The 25,264-nt window shown below is 43.5% G+C and overlaps 4 protein-coding genes across 7 annotated transcripts in view; 1 reads left to right on the forward strand and 3 right to left on the reverse strand.

Annotated features, from left to right (window-relative positions):
• Nucleotides 1-3,620, reverse strand: part of itpr3 (inositol 1,4,5-trisphosphate receptor, type 3) — a 40,702-nt gene extending 37,082 nt beyond the window's left edge. For 3 of the 4 annotated variants that reach the window (XM_076042174.1, XM_076042170.1, XM_076042173.1), the window contains exon 1: nt 3,387-3,549. In XM_076042174.1, coding sequence (XP_075898289.1) covers nt 3,387-3,478 — 92 coding nt within the window. In that variant the 5' untranslated portion in view covers nt 3,479-3,549. The other variant, XM_076042172.1, reaches the window with a different exon arrangement.
• Nucleotides 1-25,264, reverse strand: part of LOC142898896 (tyrosine-protein phosphatase non-receptor type 7-like) — a 59,501-nt gene that overhangs the window by 21,768 nt on the left and 12,469 nt on the right. The gene's annotated exons all lie outside the window — the stretch shown is intronic.
• Nucleotides 11,464-18,052, forward strand: gpr37l1b (G protein-coupled receptor 37 like 1b). Its single transcript, XM_076042230.1, has 4 exons — nt 11,464-12,391; nt 14,251-14,559; nt 15,463-15,834; nt 16,023-18,052. The coding sequence occupies exons 1-4, from the start codon at nt 11,696-11,698 to the stop codon at nt 16,194-16,196; spliced, it is 1,551 nt and encodes a 516-aa protein (XP_075898345.1). The 5' UTR covers nt 11,464-11,695; the 3' UTR covers nt 16,197-18,052.
• The window catches only part of LOC142898711 (ADP-ribosylation factor-like protein 8A), a 6,159-nt gene continuing 5,383 nt past the window's right edge, over nt 24,489-25,264 (reverse strand). The window contains exon 7 of the mRNA XM_076041828.1: nt 24,489-25,264. This exon is cut by the window's right edge and continues 551 nt beyond it. The gene's annotated coding sequence lies outside the window, so the exon portion shown is untranslated.

Below are 25,264 nucleotides of genomic sequence, written 5' to 3' on the forward strand. Positions count from 1 at the left end.
TGAATCCTGTTTGCTTCCATCAGCTGAATTTGACTGGGAAAGCAGCCGGTTGAGCCACTCTCTTCCTCTGTCTACTCAGTGTTGCTCTCACCGGTGTCTCACAGTCAGGTACACAACTATGCAAGAAAGCCTTTAGACTCAAGTAACCCATGGGTTCACTTCTCACTCCACATGTTAATGTCATGATAGTAAGGAATCATGTCTGGCTTGGCTTGTAACTTGGGTTTAGGTCACGCTGAGCGGGAGCCCAGAAATGAACACGCTGCCACAGAGAAGAGGAGGTAGCGAGCGAGGGCTGTTCAATTCATCCAACACATCCCCCAAGCAACAAAAGTCCTTTTCCTTTTCCTGACCAAACACTGCCGCTCAATCATCATCATCATCATCATCATCTTCTCCTTCTTCTGAGAAATTCACCAGAAATCAAAATTAAAATTGTGATTAAAATTTTGAAGAACCTGGCGAGGAACTGAAGCACATTAACTGCAAGCTTTGCAAAACCCTGCCGTCTGCTCCACTTAGCAATACCACAAATCTTTTCACCACCTGAAAAACAACCACAATGCCACGCATGGCCAGCTACATCAGAAACAGCAAAGCTCAGCCACACCACAGTCACCTGCAACACAGTTGCACTTGACTAGTTTTTACTTTGAAGACTTTGAAAGCGCACTACAAGAGCTCATCTCACTCCGTTTATAATTTTACATTATTCAAATAATTGAATATAGAGTTTTTTATAATTTACTTTTAGTGGAATTAAATAAAACTCAACAGGAAAAAACAACTGATGGAAATGTTACAATGACAATCCTGATCAAACAAACAAACAAACAAAAAAAGCTCACAATGGCTGCTAACCCTAACATTGACCAAAATAAAGAAGACTGGACTACTGGGTAATATTAACCCTTTGAAAAGCTGACAGCTTGTTCCAGATGCAGCAGCGCTATACAGAGTCACTCATATCTTTCACTGGATTTAAACAAACAAACACACATGCAGCAGGTCTAATGTTGACAGGTTATTGGCATTGTTGTGCTAACCGTTGCGAAGCAATATCAATGCGCCGCTACATGCTGCACTTTTGGTGTGTGCACGCCAAAACAAACCGTCTCCCTGCAGGCCCTCACCTGCCGTCAGTGTAGCAAAGCACTGAAGCTCTAACAAATAAACAAGGATATGTCAGTAGGGCCAACACAGTTCAGTGGAAAATGTTGTTTTATTGCCTCTGTTTGTACAGTGTCCTTCAGTGCTTCGAAAAGGCGCTTTTAAATAAAATATATTATTATTATTTTTTATTATTACTGATAATAAGCAACACAGTCTACATTACTGCAAGTTCGTGGTAGTTCCTCTTGTGTTATTTTGTTCATTACAATTCAGGCCGCCATTTTAGCATGCCATGCTACTTGCTACTAGCATAGGTGTTTCTGAAGGCGGGGAAGGTGAGCAGATTTACATGCACTAACATGATCAGACCAAAGTAGCCGACCAGACGAGCCCACAATGACAAGGTGAGCAAGACACGCTGAGTGAGGCCAGTGACGTCACTTTCCGTCACTTTCTATTCTGCATGCTGTGACAGGCCAAGTTCTGTGTCGTAGCTATATTTGCCTGTCCTGATGTATGATACGGTGAATTTTGCATATTGCTCCTTTAAGCTGAAGGAAACGTTCAAAGCCCATTGAGCCGAATGATGTGTCTTATAATATCCAGGGGTTTGAGTCAGCACCCTACTTGACTTAAGTGTCCTGCACTTATTCATCATAGCGATTCCAAAATGGTTTTGACATACGGTGTGAAAGTGCGGGTTCATCACAATGGGCCTCTACTTAATCAGGCCTCTCAATTTTGACACAAGCACTTTCACGCTAAGTATTTTTACCCAACAAAAGGTGGGCATATTTTTAAACCTGGAGGAAACGAATGCCTGCGCACGGCTTGTTTTTTTTATGCAGCGCAGGTCAACGAGCTGCAGACACGGAGCCACAGGCGTCATAGAAATTGAGAAGGTCAAGACCACAATACAGGAAACACTTGCGTCCTAATATACGTACTCACACACATGGACGTATAATGGCACAGGGGATCTCTCTTGGACACACTTGTTGCCACTTCCTTTCCCTGCTATACTAGCGGACAAAGCTGCCCTTTCCTGTTGTGATTAAGGTGAGACAATAAATGCCGCTGCCAGCTCCACAAATGCAGCTCCACTGATACAAATTCTACTCCGACTCTAGGCCCAATACGCAGGCACCCTGGCAGAACATTCAGAAACACTGTGTATTTTCCCTTAGCCGTGACTTTGTGTGTGGAATGGTGCTTGAAGTAAAGCCTACCACATCTGACGATACCCAACATTCTGTAACAAACTCAAGTCGTGAACTCATTTTTAAAAAAGCTTGATAGCGCAAGGTTGGTGCAACAAATGTTACGAGCCCGTTATGAGACTGTGGCAGTATCACAATTCAGAAGCAGAGCTGAGCGTTGTCATTGTTTGTCTGTTTGAGTACGACAAACTGTTAATTTAACAATAATGCTAAAATAAGGGGGTTGGATGACTTAAATATTGAAAAAAATACTATCACAACAGCTGGGTTGGCCTCTAACTGGGCGAGCTGATAGCAGCTGTTAAAGCAACTGCAGCAATGAAAAACATTTTTAGACAGCAGCCCCGATTTTCAAAGAAAGCAGCGCAGCAATAAATAGTTGGGTTAACGCAGGCCAAAATGGGTTCAGATGCTGCTCGCACCTGTTGGCGCAGACCCACAAAGTGGAAGTTAACCAGATAGATGGAGGGCAGCGGACCACTCAGCAGGGTGTGCAGATGACTCTGAAAGGCCCCAGTATGTACTGGTGATGAAGATGACAATGAGGAGGAGGAGGAGGAGGACACAAGTTGGAATCATATTTATTCTGTGAATACGCAGTTGTTTGTGTTGTGTTTTGTTTTTCACCCTTGTCGATATTACAACAACCTGCTGCGCCAACAGCAGCCGTGTAGTAAATGTTGTGCAGAATGATGCATCCCCGCTGAAATGCTACATTAATCCGACGCAAAGTCTGATGACAATAATAGGGAGGTTCAATTCATCCAAAACGTTCCTGTGTGTCAGAAGTAATTTTCCTGCTTTTGCTGACCACACATTGCTGCTCAACCATGATCGTGTCATCATCATCATCTCTTGAGATATTCATCAGAAACTAAAACCCAAAACGGTGATTAAAATTCGAAGAACCTGACGAGAAACAGAAAACAAACCAAACCGTTTCCATTGATCAGCTTGCAAAGCTTCGTCATAACACCTACTGTTACAGTGTTCCAACGCACTGTCGTTACTGTCGGTGAAGCGAGGCAGTCTATGAAATGACAGTGAACTCACCCAAGGGTGCTAATGAAGCCGTTGACGGAGCCCTCGGCATACAGGGACACGATATCCCCGATATGCAGGAAGCTGGAGGCTGAGTCCGACATCCTGCAGCTGGTTCCGGACCTGCACGGCGGCAGCGGGCAGCAGGTAAGAGGAAGGAAGAGAGAGAGAGAAAGAGAGAGAGAAAGAGAGAGAGAGAGGAGCAAACTTTTCCTCTTCGGTGCTCCTCCAAACTCCTCCGACAGCGGCGGGGAGAGGAAAAAAAAACAAACACTAAAAAACTTTCTCAAATGCGGCTGACACGCAGAGAGAAACTGCCGGTGTTTCACGGAGCCTCGGCTCGGTTCCGCATGTCAGGTCACTTTATCACACATCAATGAAAACGCTCGCTTCTCTTCTTCTCCTCTCTTCTTCTCTTCTCTTCTTCTCCTCTCGGTCCCACGCCGACAGGGGCCCTTCCTGACTGACTGACTGACTGACTGTCTGTCGTGACGTCCACTCGCTTCAAGTGAGCGCCAACACACACACACACACACACACACACACACACACACAGAAAGAGGAAAAAGTGCACGCTCTCTCTTGTCCCGCGAGTTGACCACTAGCGTGTGTGTGAGCGGCCGTGCGTGGCGTGCACGCCGCGACTCAAGCAAGCAAGAAGACTGCCGTTCTAAAAAAAAAAAAAGAAAAAAAAGCATAAGCAACTGAAAGGAAGAAAGAAAAAAAAACAACTAAAACCAGGAAGTAGCTTGAGTTGTTGATAAGAGCGCCTCGAGGCAGGCTCGTCGCACGCGCACACGCGCACGCACACCCAGAAGGTGGGATGGGGGCGGGGCGGGGCGGGGGCGGTTAAGCGCGCTGGGCACACGCGCGCGCACATGCTCCCCCCCTCCCCAACTCACACACACACACACGAAACGAGTTGAGCAGCTTTATACGCGGTGAAAACAAGCCATCGATCCTCGAGGCTCCCTCCACATTTCATTTCAATTTGCTGTGTGCCACTTTTTTTTTTTTTTTTTTTTTATTGACCTGGCTCTTCACGTTACACACTGTCTCTCTGTTAAACATTAACGCTCAGGTGTCTCGTATGTGTGTCTGTCCATATCAACCTAGGAGGATCCTTGGAGAGAGAGAGGAAAAAAAAATAATACCTGCACACGGTCCTCAGAGGGCCCCAACAACACAGAAATAACTTTCTGACAGTCACAATGACGTCACGGTCGTATTGAGCCATACGCTGTGAGATTCAATCATTTCCTAATGAAATGTCGCCCCTCCTATTTTTAACCATCCCTCAAGTTAAACAGAGTTTTGAAATCTTTGACCGCAACACAACTTTGAGGACATTTTTAAAGTGGCACAAAAAAAACCTGATAAACATGGTGTCAACATTTGCCTGCTAAGAGTACAGAGGGTTTGTTGAGAATGCGTTTGAGTGTCCCAGGGGCATCACTCTGAGTGAGTGTAACGAGCAACTAACATGTGACGCAACATTTAGCCGACTGAACCAAAATATTTTTGCAGCAACTCTTCATTATCAGTAGTGTGGTTGTTGTTGCTGTTGTTTTTTTTTTGTGTGTGTGTGTGTGTGTTTGTGTGTATGTGTGCCATGGATTATCACTGCATGAGCCCATTTCCAAGAAAATATGACTGAAAACAGTAGAAGTATTTCCCGGAGCAGTGTAGTGTGGCACTGCACTGCTCCTTTTTTGCTGCACTAAATAGCGAGAGTGTTGTTTTTTTTCCCCTCTCTTTTTTAGAAACTGCTGGTAGCACTTTTGTGTGTTGTCATGCTGACTGACTTCCTGTGTAAGCTGTTAAAGCTGCAGGCTGTGTGCTCCTCTATCCAGTAAACACACCCACAGCCATCAGTGCAGAGACCAGCGCACGTTTTGTTTAGAATGAATTCTAAATTCCAGAACACTTAAAGACATCTTGATGCTTTGATGCAGCAAATTGTATGACAAGTTGAATCTAGATCCTCCTGTGTTGTGCAAATGTGCTGTTATTGTTCAAGTTAGTGCGTGCAATCATAATCCATAGTAGCTGAATAAGACATTTTTACTAATCCTTTATATCTATCTCACATATCCATACATTACAGGCTCCATGCAAACATTTGCAAAGGGGAGTGTTGCGGCCTAAGGCCCTCCTGACCTCCTGACCTTTGAGTGTCTCACAGTTTTGTTTTCGGCAGTTTGGGACGGCCCCCTCACCCTCATCAGACACCTGCCCTCCCACTCTGGAGCTAATTAGTGCAGACTGTACCTTCCTCCAGCTCCACTCTCATTTTAACCAGCATACCTGGGACCAATCAATTTACCACTGGGTTTTTGTACCTTTGCACACTTTGTGCGTGCAAAAAAAAACGGAGGCAAAAGTCAATGACAAAGCTGATCCACTCATTGGGAGCATTGAGGATTACGTGTGTCAAACGAACGGCGATAGATTTAGTATGTTTGTCAGAAAGGTGCAGTCTGTTACATTTTTAAGGAAGCCCACTTTGTAAGGTAGCGTGCCTGACAGAGCAATTTGTATTTAGGCCACCTACCGATTCTTTATATATGTGAGGACAGTTCTAAAGGTAGGAAAATCAAATGACTTTTATTGTACTGAGAGCAAACACTTAGACTTCAAACACTTGGATGAACAAGTATGTCAATTCTTGAAGAAATACTTTCCTGCGTAAAAAAAAAAAAAAAATGTTACTTCATTAATGCTTGACATGTAAAAGAACATAGAGGATATACTACAATGCATGTGGTTGACAGACGTGGTACTGGTTTGCAAAATGCTGTTAATAAAACCTTGTTGACAGCCATCATTTGATGTCCACACAGAGTCGATGACTAATTCACAGTCCACTCGCAACACTTGACACGCCTGTTTCAAGATTTATAACATGGGCAGAGGCCTTTTTTTTTTGTCATGTGACAGTTGGTTTTCAATAGTCTCCATGGAAATGGCCAGAACAAGCCAAGGGCATGTTTGCTTCAAGGGAGGTGTACAACTTCCTCTGGGCCTTTGAAACTTGTTCATTTGTGTGGGGGAAACATTAGCAGACCTCGCTGTTGTTTCTTTCATTTCTTCATTCACTTCAAGACAGAATGATGTTGATTTGATAAAAGCTTTTTAAAATGCTACAATGTATCGCCCTGGCCAAGGAAAGAACTTGAAAATGACAATATTTTACTTCCACTTGTTTTTAATTAAGCAGCAAATGTGGTCTCTAACTCGCAGGCATATTCTATCCAACGTCCATGCCTGCAGAGTTTATAATGGAAATTAAAAAAAAAAAAAAAATCCTGATAATAATCTGACAACATAAAAAAAGTATGTCTGTGCATGTGTGCGTCCATGTGTGCCTGCCAGCCTTGGCGTGGCAAAACTGTGTTCATCTCCCACAGTGTGAGCTGGACACTCGGAGGACGGTCAGATTTAGAAGAAGACAGCTGTCTAAATAGGCAGAGGAGCTAAAAAGGAGGTTGCAGATTTTCCATCTGAACTTGAAAAGACAATTTTCTCTGGAGGCTGCAGCCCTCGACTGACTGACACAGTTAGCTGGGACAAAAACAAAAGGAAATCATGTCGTAAAGTGGTTGGAGTGATTACATGGATACCAATAAAAAGCACAAAGAGTTGTCGACAGGTAGTTTAGGCTTATCAAATAGTCGGAGTCACTGACTTGTGGGTTTGATTCCATGAATTCAAACAGGTCTTAATCAAATATTCTCATATCTCACTTCCCATTTGAATCAAGCCCTCTCTTCGTGTCTGTTAACCTTAAAGGCACGTTTTAAAATGTACACACAACTTAGCAGAAGCGACGCTTGAACTGAACATGGAACATGTTTGCGTTGTCCCGTGTGTAAATGAAAAATTCTGTCCTGTAATCTTTGAATTGTCACTACTGCAAGCGACATATCAGGATGGCCAGTGTTGGAGGGAACACATTCCAACCGGGTCTCTCGGACACGTATGAAGAGATGAACATGAACTATATAAATAAATAAATTAAAAAAAAAAAAAAAAAGAACAGACAAGGTGAGTTTAGAAGGAGGGAGACCTGCAGCGTTTTGTTCGCTGGCCAGCTGAGCAGCGTCTCTGCCTGAGGACCTCAAAACAACAGGCACTGATAATGACAGGCAATGTACTTATCCATATAGTCATATTGGAAATTATTACAAAAGGCAGATCTGCCACAATATTGAACCCTCACTTACAAAAAAATAAAATGTACACTATTATTTTGAACCAAAATTTGTGTTCAGGACATTTCAAAGTTACTCAAAGCGAATTTCGCTCGCGTTAATTTCACAGTTTGTTTGTCGACTGTTTGAGTGGCTGTGCTGGCGGTTGGACTTGTTTTAAATCTAATGCTGGTGGTAGAAGTGGATCATCAGTGAATGTGGGGTAACCCCCTAATGAACGGAGAGGGAGTGTGTTTGTATTTTTTTAGGTCATCTTTGAGCTGCAGCATGGCACCAAGATCTGCTCCAGAGATTCAGACCGGATTTAAGAGGAATTTCATGCTCTGTTGTTCCACACCAACGTTTTCCACCAACTTTTCTCCCCATATAAGGTGTGTGTGTGTGAATTGACCTGCACTGCACTCTATGTCTTTCCACTGAAGACACTGACAACCTTATATAGAGCTGCACAGCACAGCAGGAAGCGTGTCCAATAGTTCTACCGGCACTCTCATCTGATTTAGTGATAAATGGGGGCTGCCGCACCTGTCAATCAAGACACCTCCTGTTCAGAATGAGTCCAGTCAGCGTGAACTCTGCTTCTTCACTGGTGTGAAAGACGACGGAGAGACCAAGATGGAGGTCTCCAGGATTAAGGGGCAAAGACCCACCACATAACCCAGACTGACTGAAGTGCATTCCTTTGTAAGGCCACAAGCAAAACTCCATGTGTGCTTTTTTTAAGCAACACTTTCCTTAAACTGACTGCACGGACATTCTTGCTTATGTCTTGACCTCCTTGCCCTCCGCCTTGGTAAATGGGTCGCGGACCAAACCGTAACCCAAGAGGACAGAACGCTCATTTATCCCAAAGAGGGTTTTATTTTTAAAAACCTTATGAGGCTTTCAAAATTCAAGCGTTTGTTTTCTGTGCAAACTGCTGGAGGCTCCAACAAGGTGTTTGATGGTTGACAGCTGAGCTTTGCCAGGGTGACATACCGGCTCTCCTCACAGATACTTTGGAAGACCTGGCTCCAATATGCAAAAGGGCGGTGCTTGTAGCCGTGACGCTTTTATGTCAACCATATGGTTGGACGTTATGTACACTGTTTCATATCTTTTGATCAGAACAAATGAGCGATCTGCGTCTCTGGGTTTTCTCCTCGGAGACGACAGTAGACCTCTCACCACCTCACCACGGCAACTTAAAACAACACAATGAATATCAAAGCGGCCATTCTGATCTTCGACCATCATGCTACTTAAGACTACATTAAGCGCATGAAAGTTAACATAACAGTATGATATCACAGCATGATATTGAGTCAGCTGTGTATTGTAGATAGGCACATGAATACTGTATTAATCTCCAAGAGAAATTTTCATTTACAGCAGTTCGACAAGATACAGAACAGTACAGAGGCATGCAAGGTTTTGAACCAACCATATAAAAGAGAAAAATCTTAAAAATTACAAATTACAAATGACAAAAGGTACAGCAGATGCAGCAGATACTGAGTGTGCGTGTCCTGTAACTGAGGCCTTGCATTTGGTGCAAGTTCCAACGGTCAGCACCACCTGAATGTGATGTTTGGAGGCAGGTCAATGCATGTCGAGTGCAGACAGGGAATGCTCTGTTGTCTGAATTTCCTATTAACAGCTCACTGCGCCAACAAAGGAGTTTGAAACATTCAAGAGATGAAGGTTAATCCTCAAGAGATTCCTGAAAATCCAGCCTTTGACTTTTTGCAGCCACGGTGCAAATGTTAAGTACTTCTCCCTCCAATCTTCCTGCAGTTCAAACATCGATCACTGCGTGGAATGGAATGGAGCTCTTTCTGTCACCAAGTTGCAAATGTAATTATTATTTTTTTTATTTATTTTTTTTACCATGAATCTGCTTCAGAACATCATATATCTGTGTTGTCATCAGCTACCTGGTTCTGAAAAGACTCACACAGTGTCACAAGTCAAAAAAAAAAAAAAAATCATGTTTCCTTGTACAGGCAAGAATAAAAACACTTCCAGCCCAACAAGCCAAACCAAAACTGTCCACATTAATTCATATATTTGCATGCCAGAGGTTGAGTACAAGTTCATAAATCCTGTGCACGTTCTCCTTTAAATAAGGATCAAGCATTGCAGGTCAAAGTGAACATTAAAAACAGGAAATGGATTTTAGCAAAGTCGTTCTACATACAAGGTCTCCCATTAAAACACAACCCCCTAAAATTCCTGTTTTGAGGGATGCATACTTCCGGAAAAAAATGTGTATCATGCATGTCGCACTTGATTGGACAGGAACCTTCTTCACAAAGTCTGAAAAAAGAAAACACTGGCACACATGCTCAGACACACCACCCATTTGACAAACAGTGGAAAGAGGTCATTTTGCACACATTAACCCTTGATGACACCGAGATTACATCTGCGTGTACAATATGCTCACTCATACACGGGTGTGTATAGGGTGTGTGTAAAGTGTGCTGCTGTCAAAGAGTGTAAAAAGCCAATAAAAATACTGATAAGGTTTCAAAGTTTTAGTGTAAAGAGTCTCCATGCCTCGGGCTTGCAAGACCACCTGACCTGACTAAAGTCATCATCATAATTCAAATTCGCAGGGCTCCTTGTTTGTACTATGTTCTGACACTCAAAATTATTCATGCCTCTGCAACTCATTCACATATATTACACAATTCTGCAAAACACAGTTCAAATATTAAAAGAAGGGAAGAGGTTTGTCTTTATTTAGTTACGGTATTGATAATGGTAAGTGCCTTACTTGTGTAAAATCTTGTTTCAAAAGTATCGGAGTGCGTCAGTCAAAATTATACTGACATCTAGTGAGGGCTTATGGAACTGCAGTGACAGTGGAACGGTAAAGACATTTAAAAAAAAAAATATGAACGAAAGTAAAAATGATGATACATGTCATGTAAACTCATGTTTCATTTATGCTTAGGTGTACAAAATAACTTTATAAGGGTTAGAGATTTAGTTTTACTGAGTTAAACATCAAAACAACCGTCATTAATGACAAAACCTGCTAATATGCTGAATGAAAAACAACTTGATCTCTTTCTGTCTCTTTTACTCTGTCTGTCTGTCTGTCTGTCTGTCTGTCCGTATCTGCATAAAAGCAGTGGCAACTTTTTCAGGAAATTGATGACATATATTTTTCAGATGAATTCTGAGCAACTCTGCATTGAACATAATGATTGACGATAATGATGATACATGTATTATGTGTCATTGCATTTCATTTCTCCTGATTCATCATTCACCTATTGGAAAGTTGCTACATTTGAAAAGTTTAAACTTTAAACTAACTTCGCTTTACTCTCCATTCATACACGTGTATGTTTAATTTGCGTTCAAGTCCAACGGGGCTGTTTGCTTGGACCCAATAACACCACCAGGCGGCAGCAGTGGTGAAAGTCTATTTAAATGTGTGACGTGTCTTGTGTGTGTTTGTGTGTGTGTGTGTGTGAGAGAGACAGAAGTGAGGGAGTTAAAGAGTAAGTGAGAGCCAAAAAGACCAAAAAGAAAGAATGCATGCATGATTGTGCAGACAAATGTGTGGATTTGTCTGAGTGCCAGCCTTGTTTGTAGATCTGTCAGTGTGTGTGTGTGTGTGTGTGTGTGTGTGTGTGTTTCCTGACAAAAGCTCCAGCCAGCCATACAGCAGAAGGCTGCTTGTTCCCAGGACTCCCACTCTCTCTGGTGCCCACAGCCAGGAGCCAACAGTCCTGAGGCGGACACTGACGCTCAGCCTGCTCCCTTCCACTGGAGCTGCTTGGACTTCCCATGGATGAGACAGACCTAGTCAAGTTTTGACAAGAAAGGAAGAAAGCTGTCTGGAATAAAAGCACGGCTTCCACTGGTTGGCTGCTAAGAAATTTTTTTTTTTTTAATTTATTTATTTATTTTTTGACATTTTTGGACAATTTTAGAATCACAGAAAACTACGGACATAAGTATTTTATTCTTAATTTATAGGGACTTTGGAAACATTGCCGGATTTTTAGAGTTTTGCACAGATACTTGAGTTGTTGCAAACACACACACACACACACACACACACACACACACACTCAGAAAAGCTGTGTTTTGGAAAGCATTTCCATCATGTCTCCATCCAACAGTGTGTGGTTTTGCCTGTATCTGCCTCTGATCCTAACAGACGCAAACAGCGTCAGGCAGCGTGATGGTCAGATGGACAAACCCTCCCAAGGAGCCAAACTGGAACCTGTCTGGATCAGTAAGGAGCCCACGGTGATGCATGATGGCCCGAGCCAGACCAAGACCCTTCCCTTCCCTGAGATGCTGGACCTGGACCAGGAGCAGCACCGTCGCCTGAGCCGCGGTGCCGACGAGGATGAGCAGCAGTCCACCTTCAGCCAGTACTTTGAGAATGACTCTGTGACCGCGCCGCAGCCCACCGATTTCGACAATGTAACCAAAGTGGCAGCAGATGATAACGGCGATGATGTGAACGCCCGTGGAAATACCTCCAGCTCCGACAAAGACGCACCGGGACTATTCAACCCCTTCTACCCGCTGGTCGAGAGCTCGTACGCAGCCTATGCCGTGCTGTTCCTGGCGGGCCTGGTGTTGGCGGTGGGCGTGGTGGGGAACATGGCTGTGATGTGCATCGTCTGGAACAACTACTACATGAGGTCTGCGTGGAACTACCTGCTGGCCAGCATGGCATTCTGGGACTTCCTCGTCTTGGTCCTTTGCCTTCCTGTAGTGGTCCTCAACCAGCTTTCCCACAGGAGGATCCTGGGTGACATCACCTGTCGCATGGTCCCCTATATGGAGGTAGGTGCGGCTTAACTTTCCATGTTGCTTACTCCTGCCTTTAATGCGTGACTTAACATTAAAGGTCCAGAGTGTAATATTTGGCCTGATTTCTGATTTTTATAATGGTAAAAGCTTTATAAACTGTCCATAAATACATTAACAAAAGTGTAGGCTGGCTGTACAATAAAGTCATTGGCTTTCCTACCCTTAGAACAATTCTTATTTTTATATATATATGTATGTATATGTGTGGACAGTCCAGCCGCCTGACAGTGTGTTTTGTAATGAGGGTGAACGCTTACAATAAACAAACGAAGAAGAAGGTGGACAAGGTATCCAGGTTTGTGTGTCCACTGTAATTTACTGGCAAGCTTGGGAGAGGGAGGGTGAGCGATGCTATCTGAGATGTAACCACTTGATGTCGCTGTTTCTTTTCATTATCTAAAAAAATATGACACACTTAACCTTTTAGCCACAATGGGATTATCCTATGAGTTTGGAAAGATATTTTTGGCCTCTGTTATTGACAACTTGTCTGCATTGTCACATGACCATGGGGTCCAAGGGAAGAGAATCTCCAGCAGTGTTATTTTAAATTAAATAATGAGTAATTTAACTATTGAACCATGCACTATCTGCTAGCATGCCACCTTTTTAATCTCCTCAGACTTTACACATCTGGTTTTAGCAGTAGTAACCATTCCCTCACCGGGACCTTATTTCCAGAGGTCATTTGATGGTTCAATGTCTTGCCTAAAGACAATATGGGCATGATGATTCAATCAAAAACTGTTGTCATCCACTGGGCCATTGTGTTGGTCTCTTGAGAAGGACATGCCATTTACTGACATGTGACTGGTGACGTGCAGAAACGAAGCAGAAAAAAACAAAACAAAAAAACAATTTTCCAACAAGCTACAATAGTGAAAGTCCCTGAAACAGCATCACATTTCACAGTGTCAAACATGTTGTATAACGAGGAAAACACTTCATAAACATGAGCAATTCAGTTTCATTTCCAGGCGTAGTGGTTTTGCAGATTTTGTCCAGTTTGTATTGGTGTCCATGAATGGTGACCTTGGTGATTATCTTGTGGCTGGTATATACTTTGTTGAATTGATGTGTCCTAAAGATAGAGTACATAAAAAATGGAGGCGTAAAAATGTTAATTAGTTAATGTTAATACCAAAGAGGGTGCAAGAACTTCCCGTAGGACCTCAGGCCTTTCATTGCGCTCAGGTTATTAGCACAGCAATGTACATGACTTCTAGCTCTACAGTAGAAGAGACAGAGCTGATCAAAGTGAAGACTGTGGGAATCAGAGTCTTCCATTTTCAATCAATCAACTTTTATTTCTAAATGAAAACCACAACCCAGAGACGTCTCAGGGTGCTTTGCACAATCAAAGAGAAAAGCAACTCATCTCTTCAGGGCATGCATGATTTGACAATGGCCAGGTTTCTTCCCCAGTGGGAATAAACCTTGGGCAGACCTTCTGCAGGGCGGCCATCTGCTTAGACCCGTTGGGCCGAAAAGGGAATACCAATAAAGTAGAGAAAGAGATAAGATGAAGGTTTAGAGTGGCAGACATGCCAGAGTGAGTTGCATTGAGAACATGCAGGTACGTACAATTTCACACATCCAGCATGTTTCCAATTTCACAAGATGAACCCAAGCACTTGTCTGAACTCGTGTTATAAATCGCCTTCCGTCCGTCCTTCCTTCCTTCCTGCTCGCAGCATCATTTGACAGCTGACGACATTGAAAACACCCCCAAAATCACCCTGACTCACAGTGTCTGAGCCTTTGAACTCATCACTCATCTTCCATCCTGCTTTCGTTTGCCTTCAAACACTGTCAAATCCTCGTCCACACAGGCCGTGTCTCTGGGCATCACCTCCTTCACTCTGTGCGCTTTGGGCATCGACCGCTTCCACGCCGCCACCTCCTCCACCCAGCCAAAGGCGCGTCGGGTGGAGCGCTGTCGCTCTGTGCTGCTGAAGCTGCTGCTGGTGTGGCTGGCGGCGTTGCTGCTGTCCAGCCCTGAGATCTTCCTGTGGCAGCTGAGCCAGGCTGTGTCCCCCTCCACCGGTCGGCTGGTGGACTCCTGCACCATCACACCCTCCTCCCCGCTCAACCTTTACCTGCCTGACTCCCTCCACTCACTGCTGCTCAGGTATCACCAGGTGAGAACCCCAACAAGATCGACCCCTTGGCCTCATTGTGTCAATGAAAAAACCAGCAGCAGTCGACAGAAAGAACATCTCCTCTGTCTTAGCTTTGGCTTGCGGTTTCCCCAAACAAACGGAATTTTTCTGAATTGCATCGGATTCAATTAAAGAAAAAAGTCCTTCCTTGACATTAGAGTTCAATCTCCGAGCAACAGCTGAAATCTTTTTCTTTTTTTCTTCATATGTGATACAGTAAAAACCCTATATTAAGTAGCAATAATTAGTTGCATAATAGCTGTCTAACATTATAACTTTGTTTATAGAGATTCAACCTAAAGTACCATCGAGTGTTTTAACAGTGGTCTTATTTCATTGTTATTTATTCACCAGTGAAACCAGCGGGTGTAAATTTGTATCCAAACTCATGTATTCAACATCAGAGGAAGGTCATGAAATTATTAAGCACATTATTAAGCACTCGAATTACTTTCAATTACAGGTCCCATTTTTTTTAAAGCAAAATTCATTGTCATTACACTTTCTCAGAATGGCGTTTCCAGAAAATAATGGTTAAGAGGTGAAAGTCCCACCGATGTCTCATGTGCAGTGAGCAGCGGCAGTGCCACACTGGGGAATGGCTTTGTCAATCAGCCAATGACGTAGAGACTGATTTTTGAGGCTGAAATTGATCTGGAAATCAGGAAGGCTGTAAACAGAGGGCTAAATCTGTAAATAAATCAAACAGTTGATCATGCAGGGCTTCTCCAATGAAGTCCAGTCGTGGAAATAACAATAAAAACCTGTGAAATCTGGAACATTTAACTAAAACAAGGAATGTATGTGTTTTAAAATGACAGTCAGTCCCTTCACTCTCTCTCTCTCTCTCTTTCTCTCTCTCTCTCGTACTTTGCGTCTCAGGGTCGTATGTGGTGGTGTTTCGGCTGCTACTTCTGCCTGCCGATCCTCTTCACCATCCTCTGCCAGATGGCAACCCGCAACGTCAACAGTGACTCCACCTCGGCGCAGAAGCAGCGAAGCCTGGACGACCGCTCGTCCAGCCACAAGCGTCAGCAGCACCAGGCGGTGGAGCGGCAGCTCAACTGCACACTGCTGGCGCTGGCTGTGGTCTACGGCGTGTGTGCACTGCCCGAACACGTGTGCAACATCACCCTGGCCTACACGCACATCCACGTCTCTGAGGACACGGCCGCCATGCTGGCGCTGCTCCATCACTTCCTGTTGTTCTTCAAGTCGTCCGTGACACCGGTGCTGCTGCTTTGTCTGTGTAAAGTAAGTGGAAATAACACGGTGACACGCTATTTATTCTGACGAAATCCAACAGTTTGGCAATTTTTAATGTAAAATCAGGGTTTACACTTCAAGCGTTAATTACAAAAACCCTGAAAGTGTAACCTGTCATTAGCTACCGAGTAAGTTGGAGCAACGGAAGCTGTGAACATCTTGTTTCTCTGTTCTAGGCTCTGGGTCAGGCCTTCATGGATTGCTGCTGCTGCTGCTGTCAGGAATGTCAGCCGACCGCGGCTCAGGGTTCGCCAAGCTCCGCCCAGGTTAAACTGAAGTCTGCCAATGAGACGTCCGTCTTTTTTGACAAGGCTAAAGACACTTCTGCCATCCTGTCGATCTCCAGCTAGAGCCACAGGTCCACCTTCAGCCACTGGCCCACGTTTTCTTTTTACATTTTGGTGTCTTCCATTCATGCTCCATTATTAGTTCTCCACAATTCCTCCTTTTCTTGAGCTTCGCACCCTCAGTGCTTCTCAATGCTATTTTCTAATCGCTTCTGCTTTGTAAAGCCCTGGTTTTGCCGCAGGCCTGGTGTAAGACTCTGGACCACGTGTTGCCCCTCCCATCCACACTCGTCCCTGCAGGAACTTTAATCCAAACTAACGTGAGAGGTATTGCTGTCCTTGCACAACAAGCAGTACTGAGAATGAAAGGCACTTCAGGACACAGTCTGACTAGACTCCTCCCTCCTGCTTCCTGCTTTAACATGAAGCCAAGAACTGTGGTGGAAAAGCGACTTCCTTCTTTCTCTTGTCTTTTTGGGTTGATCTGGCATTTATTTCATTTTCAAGGTGTAAAATTTATATTTTTTTCGGGTGAGTCGAGTGTCGCTAAGTCTGTTTTGAACCAATGTGTTTTCAAACGGTGTCTCTTTTCAAGACACTCAACTCTTAAAATGCAGACTTTGCAATTGGCTCCACTTGGCCGCGTCACGCAACTGAAGGCTACTGACAAATACTGAGCACGCCATCATGGTAAAGGAGCCACTGCTAACAGTCTGCATAGCTGGGAAATGCATTAACTATCTAAACAGAATCACTGAATCAATTACAGGAATTTTCTGCTGTCAATGAGGCCTCATCCGAGGAAGTTTTGCATGTTGGCCTATGCAACCTGCGTCTACTCCACGGCAATTTCCACTTTCAGCAGTCAGCATCAGGAAAGTCTTCAAATAATCCCTTTCAGTGTTTTTCCATTCTTCAAAAGTCCTACAAGGAAGCTGATACGTTTCAGGAAATGAGTGGCCGCCTTCGGAGAGGGAGATGAAGCTGCCAGTACACTGTGGATTGCAGTTCTGGAGTTGTACAGTAATATATGTAATTACAGTAGAGACTTATTTGGCTCCTGAGACTGTGAATGCTTTACAAATGTTTCTAAATGACTCTCTCAGTTCAGGAGGGATCCGTCTGAGAGAAACTAACTGTAGTTTCATTATGATACATTTAGCACAAAAAGGACAAAGCTTATTTTAGAGTCAATACTAATGGCGTCTTTCAGTGAGGGGAGTAGATGAAAATAGTCATGTTTATATCCCTGGCGATAAATTTGTAATGTTATAATATTTGTAAGTACCGATGTGCCTTTGTCTTGTCTTAATCAGCAGCCATTCGCACCGAGATGGACTAAACACTGCTCGAGGTTTTTCCTTCACAGGTAGAAGCGTCTAGTAGGATGTACACAGGTACGTCATTGACAGAAGCGTCATTTTCCACGTGGAAATGCAGCCTACGACCACTCACCAGGAAGTATTTTGGTGTTGCTGTATGGATGAATTGCCAGTGTGTTGCGTCAGTAAGATGGTGATGGAAAATCAGGTGGTGTCGTTGCAGGTGGTGATATGTGAACGCATTTTGGATCAAACAGTGCACTGAAAGGCATGAACAGAATGGATTCTTGTTTTGTGGGTGAGAATATTTTCAATAAGATGGAGGTTGGTTCTTTTCAAGTTTGTACGTTGCAACATTAATGATTTATATTTGTCTTCCCTTTGGCTGTGACAAATTGGCAGATTTAAGCAAAACTGTGAATTGGCCGTTTGATTAATGTATATTGTTTGAAAAGTTTTTAGTGTTCTGCTGTTGAAGTTAATTCTAGGCCACAAACACACTTTGGAGGAGGCTGAGTGAAAACTGGGATTTTGTTCATGATATAAATTCTATATTATAGATAAATCTTTGCTCATCATTGCTCTATTAAATGGCTTCACGCACTTTTGAGAAAGAAGAACTTGTGAGAAACCCGCACTAGAAGTGTTCAGTGACAGAAGTGACAGAAATCTTACTGTATTAAAAAGTGTTGCCCACTACGACACGGAGCGTTACCATGACCATGACCTGACCTTCGCTGTGCATTAATCATCATATTTTTTTGAGTCCTGATTCCGTAGTCGACGTCAAACTGTGAAAGTCGCCTTCTAACCTTATGTGCTCTAGTGAAACTGTCCTAGTAAAATGTGATACGGCTGGATTACAGTAGTTTGGCAGCAGCCATGTTGTGTAAAGTTGTCTTTGGCTGTTGAGTTTGGTTTTCTTGTCGTTTCTTCCCCCCCATTTTCTCAATAACTAGATATAAAGGAAGCCGGTGAAGTCACACTGCCGTTTGATGTCACTGTAAATTTAAATCAGTTTACTTGCTACTGTTTCATAACTTTTTAATAAAGGGAAAGTCCACATAATTAACCTCTCAGCCTGTATTTGACTATTCTTTCATTTTCCCATTTTGATTTCAAAGCATTGCTCTGCACAAATCACTAATTGGGATACGGGAGGGTATAAAAAAAAAGAAGAACACAATGTGACTGAAAAACCCTGCATGTCTTCTGAAGTTTGAAGTCTGCTTGAGGCAATAACTGAATATTTACAGGCAAGAAACGTGGAAAATGTGGTGAAATGGGGGAAAACATTGGTGAGAAAGAAGAGATGCTGGGATGGGGATGCAAGGGAGTAAAGGAGGACTGGGATGGAAGGACGGTGAGTCTGAGACAAACTGCAGAAGGACAGGGACTGAGCAGCTACTAGGAGGCCTGGCAGTTAGTTGTGCTTCAGACGGCGTTGCTGCTACACAACCTACGCTATCAAGTTAACATCATGTTGAGGAAAAGCACGTCTAAATACAAATCAGATGATTATTCCCTGACTTTTGAAGGGATATAAGGATGGATATGGTGCACCCATCTTGGCTGGAGAGGATGGAGAGGATGGGCGGGGCCACGTCATCATGACGACGATGATGATGATGGCTACTCAAATAATTACAGGTGTGGGTTCACAATCCAACTTATGTGAAATGTAGTTAACTAATCAACTGCATTACAAAACAGACACAAACATAAAAGAAAAATCTTCAAACAAGACCAAAGACACAGCGAGAAAGCAACGACAAGCTTCCCGGGGCCGTGAAAAAGACTTGGAGCAGCGAGAAAGAAATCCTTCTTCCTGCTCCGAGTCGTGGCTGAGCTGCTGAGCTGCATATCAATGACCTCAGCACGGTCCTGTCGCCATGGGATTACAGCTCAAACTCTCCCTCTCTTTCTCACAAATGCAAACCACACACACACACACACACACACACACACACACACACACACACACACACACACACACACACACACACACACTGTATTAACGGGGCTCTATTAATTGAGAACCTTCAACTTTTTCCACTCTCCCCAATACACATGGAAGGATTTAAAAAAAATTAAATGGCCTTGCCATAGTGTTTGTTTCTGCAACGCGTCTGTTCTAGAATACAGAAACGAGAGAGAGAGGGAGAGAGTGTGTGTGTGTGAGAGAGAGAGATAAAGACAAGAGGTTGTGAGGGTTTTCCAAACCAGGCTTTCGCTAACCAAGACCGACAACTCAACCGGATCTTCTAAACCAGAGGTAAAGCTCTCGCATCCTGTCCACACGACCAAGCGAGACCGTTTTAAACTGGACCATCTTTTCTGCCCAATCCTTTAAATCCAGCACTGAAAGCAGAGGAGGAGTGGAGGCAGTGACGGTGGAACACAGTGTTTCTGGGAGGCTGGTGATGTTGTTCTCATTAGTAGTGATGAGAGCTCGCTCTGCTGATACAAACTAGTGAACAGACCGCCTCTGTTTCACTAATGAAGCCACACACACACACACACACACACACACACACTAGACTAGACCTCCATTGGTCATGCGAGAATGTCTCTGGACAGACTGGATGGGAACCAACTACAGGCTGCACTTATGTAAGCGGAAGGTCACAGGTTCGAGTTCCTCATTGATCACTGAGACGGACGTGTCTGTTTTCTGCTTATGGTCTGACATCCGTAAAAGCCACGGCACAGTTTTTTTTTTTTGTACACATAATTGCAGCACAGTAAATGATGCACCTGGCATTGAAAGTTCAGACAAGACGAGAGAAAAGACAAAGTGTTAAATATTTCAACACACATGTTTGACTAAACGTGACTTGTGCTGAGCTGGTCTGTTTATAGGTTTTCTTCTCTGTATTTTCTGTTAGCAAAGGTAGCGTATTGCTATTATGTATCTGTATACACATGCATATATACATGAGGTTAACAAAAAAAGGTAAGATAATAGTAATAGTAATAGTAATTTAAGTACCCTACATTTTAATGCTAAAGTTTGTCAGGACATGTTTTTGTTGGTTCACGGGTGAAATTTCACAATAAAAGTACTACATCAAGGGCTGGTCCATACAAGAAGACAGAGAAAGACAAGTGCACACACACGCACGCACACACACACACACACACACACACACACACACACACACACACACGGGCAACCCGGAGCACAATGTTGGTTTTGTTCTGTGGGAAAACTGATGAGGAAGGAGTAAGAAGGGGGGAATCTGTTGCCAAGGCAACAAGCATGGGGTCCTGCTAGAGAGCGAGACTGACTCTCATTGGAAATGAGCTCACATGCACACTCTCACACACACACACACACACAGTGGTGGGACCACCTTGCCCTGCAGACAGGAAACACTGAGGCCTGCTTCTTTGTCGAGTGGTGTCGGAGTAGCTCACACGCAAAGTGAAAGGAAAGTTGCACCCACTTGTTGATGGACAGAAAAAAAGGAGGGAGGGGTCGAGGGTGGATGGACGGACGGACGGAGAGGTGGAGGACGGAGTTTTATCAGTGCGATCACGTCATTGCTGACTGACCAGATGACCAGCGTGCCTCCTTCACTTTCGTCAACTCTTCTCTGCCGCTTTGCAGCGTCTGAGAAAGCTGAGCTTCGCTTGCTCTTCCCCTTCTCTCCCATAAACTGTATCTGTCAGAATAAAAGCCCGTGATGTAACGCCACTCTGCTTTATCCACACACACACACACACACACACACACACACACACACACACACACACACGCACACACACACACACGTTGTCCTCATCCAGAAGGAGTCACATCTCATGGCTTCTTTGACACCTGGGATTGAAGGTGGAACCTGAATCAGAACAACAGCAACACTTCCAGGTCTGTATTGCTTTATATTTAAGGGAGGGACACTGCCTGGATCACACTGGACTCTAGATATGAACAAGCTGTTCACATTACAGTCCTGCTGAATGACGCAGAACAAGTGTCTCAGTTAGAAATATCTATCTATCTATCTATCTATGTATATCCATCTATCTATCTATCTGCACACAGGGTGAAGTGGTGTGATAGGTCTCAACAGACATAAATAAATTCAATATATTTACATTCTAATTAAGTCTAATAATGTGGTAACACTTGATAATAAATGTGCACTTTTAACAGCAAAGTGTTTTTCATACATGAATATATATATATAGACTTATAAAATTTCTCCAGTGTTCTTACGGTTGAATTCCTGCACTATATTATAACTGGAGTTGTCTTTGGTTGTTTTCTGTTTTGTTGTTTTCTGTTATCTAGTTGTATAAACTTAATTTAGTTCATAAGTTTGTATATGTATTTGAGTTTAGGGGTATATATAAGTTTATACTTCCTCCTACCCCTTTTCAGACATGAATACCATCATTTTCATGTATATTTCACTGGTGTTTGCTTACTTATCCTATTTTTAATTTATTTAATTTATTTTTTTAAACTTTTCTTTCGTATGTTTTGGTTTTGCATCCCTTTTATTTTCTCATTTTCCTTCATGTTCGAAATAAATCAAATCAAATCAAATCAAATCAAATATTGCATTGCACAATCAATTAAGACAAAGTGACTTGTTTTTGACATAATCACTGATTCAGACCTGTGCTCTTTATTCCTGCACTTGAGTTGCTGTACATTTACAATAAACATATCATTGCATGATTCATTATTATTATTTTTTAATTGATCCGCTGCTGTAACCTGCCCCATTATCACCACCGCATTTAATAAGTCATGCTGTCGGCTAGGATTTGTTGAAACTGCAACAGGTAATTAACCTTGTCCAATTACTATTAATAGTTGTTTTATTTTATTTATCAAACTGCTGTGTACTGTAGGCCTCGCCCACAGTACACAACTATAGATGGACAGGGTCTTGTTTCCAAAAAAACATTAGAGAGATGTGAGGTGATAAATGTGTGTATGCTGCTCCCTGCTGTTGCTGCAGCAACAACGCAGCGCAGGAGATCCTCTTCTCCTCCTACTCGTCAGTGACACAGTTGGTATTTCCTTCCAACTTATTGCTCTCGTCTTCAGTAAAAGAGCAAGTGGGCTTCCCGTGTTGTTTCTCCATAGCATTTAATTAGTCTCATACACAAGCATGTTTCTGTTAAAACACATTGTATACCAAACTCCATCCAACAGAGGCGACGGTACAAACAGGCTGAGAGTGACGGACGCTCTGCAGCTGCTTCACCCGGTCCAGGACAAACACTCGCCAACAGAACCGAGCCGCTTCCAGTGAGCAGGCGGCTCACGGTTCAGCCAACACGTGTTGGACATCATCGGCTCGACTGAGAGTTTTTACAGGGGACAAAAGTGAAAAAAAAAAAAAAAAATCAAATCAAATCAAACAAAGACATTTACTTGTATCAGCGCGATTGATTTACATGACATGAAAACCAAGAGTGTGTCAAGCTGTACAGGATCTGTATCGCAATGTCCACCTGGACGAGAGGCAGGTGAGCTGGTGTTTTATTGCAGAGTTGCCGACTCGCCCGTTCAACAAGGTGTTAACGCTCGCACACGCTGCACCACAGAAACATCACAGGGGCCAAGAAGATATACATCTACTGCATGCACACACACACACACACACACACACACACACACACACACACACACACACACACACACACACACACACACACACACACACACACACACACACACACACACACACAGCACAGCACAGCTACAGCCCCTTGGCAGTGTTTGGCAGCAGAGATGCACCACTGACCTGCCGCTGGCTTCTCTCTGCTGGACAACACAGATGATGTGGAGCTGCTGTTAAACGAGCCACACTGACGTTCAAGCTGCCATTGACTGCAGCTCTGAAAAAAAACAATCACCAGAGCGCTGGCTCGTCAATACGTTGGAGTGGCCGCACGGTTGGCTTCAAACTGGGGCCGTTACTGGATATGTGAAACTGGTGGCATTTGTGCTTGTGGTGGTTTGACACAGCGAGTGTTGGACCTTGGAGCAGTTGACTGGCGTCAGATCAAGTGGAGGTTCTTTTTAGGTTTGCTTGCTGCGTTCAGAAGTTTTCGGAGCCCAGGAGGTCTCGAACTGGGAGAATCACATCTCGACTTTAGCAGCTGCATCACAGCTTGAAGATCAGAGCCAGTGTCGGTCCATCAGGGAGATTTTTTGTGTTCAAATGATGTAGCTGCTAGTCATAAACAAGGTGTTATTTGGAGTTTAAAGTTGTTTTTCAGCAGACAGCAAAGTAAATTTTAGCCAAAGACGTTTTCTAATTCTAATGGCTGAGTTGCTACCATGCTCGACCAGGTTGGTCCAAGTGCTGACACACAATGATGTCATCAGCACTCACTGGTTCACAGGATGATGATCCTAGATGTTCTTGACAGTGGGGGAAGTCCAGACTCAGTTGTGGTGTCGCTCGAGTCAACGTTGCCTTTGGAAACTGAAAGAAAAGCTGAGTTTGGCACGATGCTGTCGGGCAGCCAAGCATGTTCGCGATCGCTCAGAGGAAAAACAAAACACAAACAAACAAACAAACAAACAGCCAGCTTCAGACAGGCTGCTTCTGCTCCTTCATCTCTTTTGTTTGTCCTGCACTCTGATAGGCTGCTGTTGGGACCAGGATGTGTCCAAAACACAATTCAAATGAAATGGAAAAACTGCAGCTAATTTTTGTTTTCTGAATAAAATTCCTTTGAAAATCTGTCTTTGTATTACCATGAATGTAACTTCATTCCATTTAAATCTTGGGCTGCCCAAATTGATGCTGAGCCGACAGCAACGAGTGCAATGAAGGAAATAAAACAAACTGTGTTTTATTTTTAACAGCAGCCTTGCAGATATGGTTTGACTTTTGTTTTCAATCGACTTTGAATTTACATTTGACCCCAATAAATTCACTTTGTGGTTATACTGTCTGCCTCAGCTCATGGAATTGTAAAAAACAAAAGAAAACAAATTAAAACAAGTATTTTTTTGGTGCCGTCATGATTGATAAAAAAAAGTGTCAAGTCGACAAAATTCAGTTAAAATGTTTAATAATTTCATCAGGTCACAACTGTCCAATTCCCTGGTCCAAGCAGCAGTCCCCTCAGAGCAGTAACACTGAACTCATGTGCAGATTTGACTTATGAAGTCAAAAAAAAAAAAAAAACAGTAAGAAAAAAAAAATCATAATAAACAATATAAAACAAATAAAAAGATTCTTACATATATATATATGAACAGAGACGATAAAAGATTAAGTACCGCTTCCTTCAATCCGACCAGGTTATGTCACAATAAGAAGATTATTAACATTATTCTCATTATTAATATCTTACAAAAACAAAAATCGACAGTGCAATAAAAAGATTTTTACCCCTCGCTCGGCGAGAGAGAGAGCGAGGGAGGGAGGGAGGGCGGGCGGGCGAGCGAGCGAGGCGGGAGGGGCGGGGCATGGTGACGAGGGAGGAGAACATCAAAACTGGAGAGGAGGAGGAGGAGGAGGAGGAGGTGGAGGAGGAAGAGAAGGAAGAGAAGGAAGAGAAGGAAGGAAGTACAGACAGAGAAGAGGAGGAGCCGTTCACCACAAACGAGAGAGGATGGAAAAGAGGGAGGGGCTAGAGCGCTAATCAGGTGTGTGTGTGTGTGTGTGTGTGTGTGTGTGTGTGTGTGTGTGTGTGTGTGTGTGTGTGTAGGAGGGGCGTAATGGAGGTGGGCTGGGAGGAGAGGAGCATCATGGGAAGCGCTGCTTCCGCCTCTCATTCTTTCTAAATCGCGTCGCTGTGACTCGAAGCCGAAGATGCTGCGACGAC

This window comes from Nelusetta ayraudi, unplaced genomic scaffold, assembly GCF_046127955.1.
Source record: "Nelusetta ayraudi isolate G7.1 ecotype Tasmania unplaced genomic scaffold, CSIRO-AGI_Nayr_v1 ptg000070l, whole genome shotgun sequence".
Taxonomy (NCBI): Eukaryota; Metazoa; Chordata; class Actinopteri; order Tetraodontiformes; family Monacanthidae; genus Nelusetta; species Nelusetta ayraudi.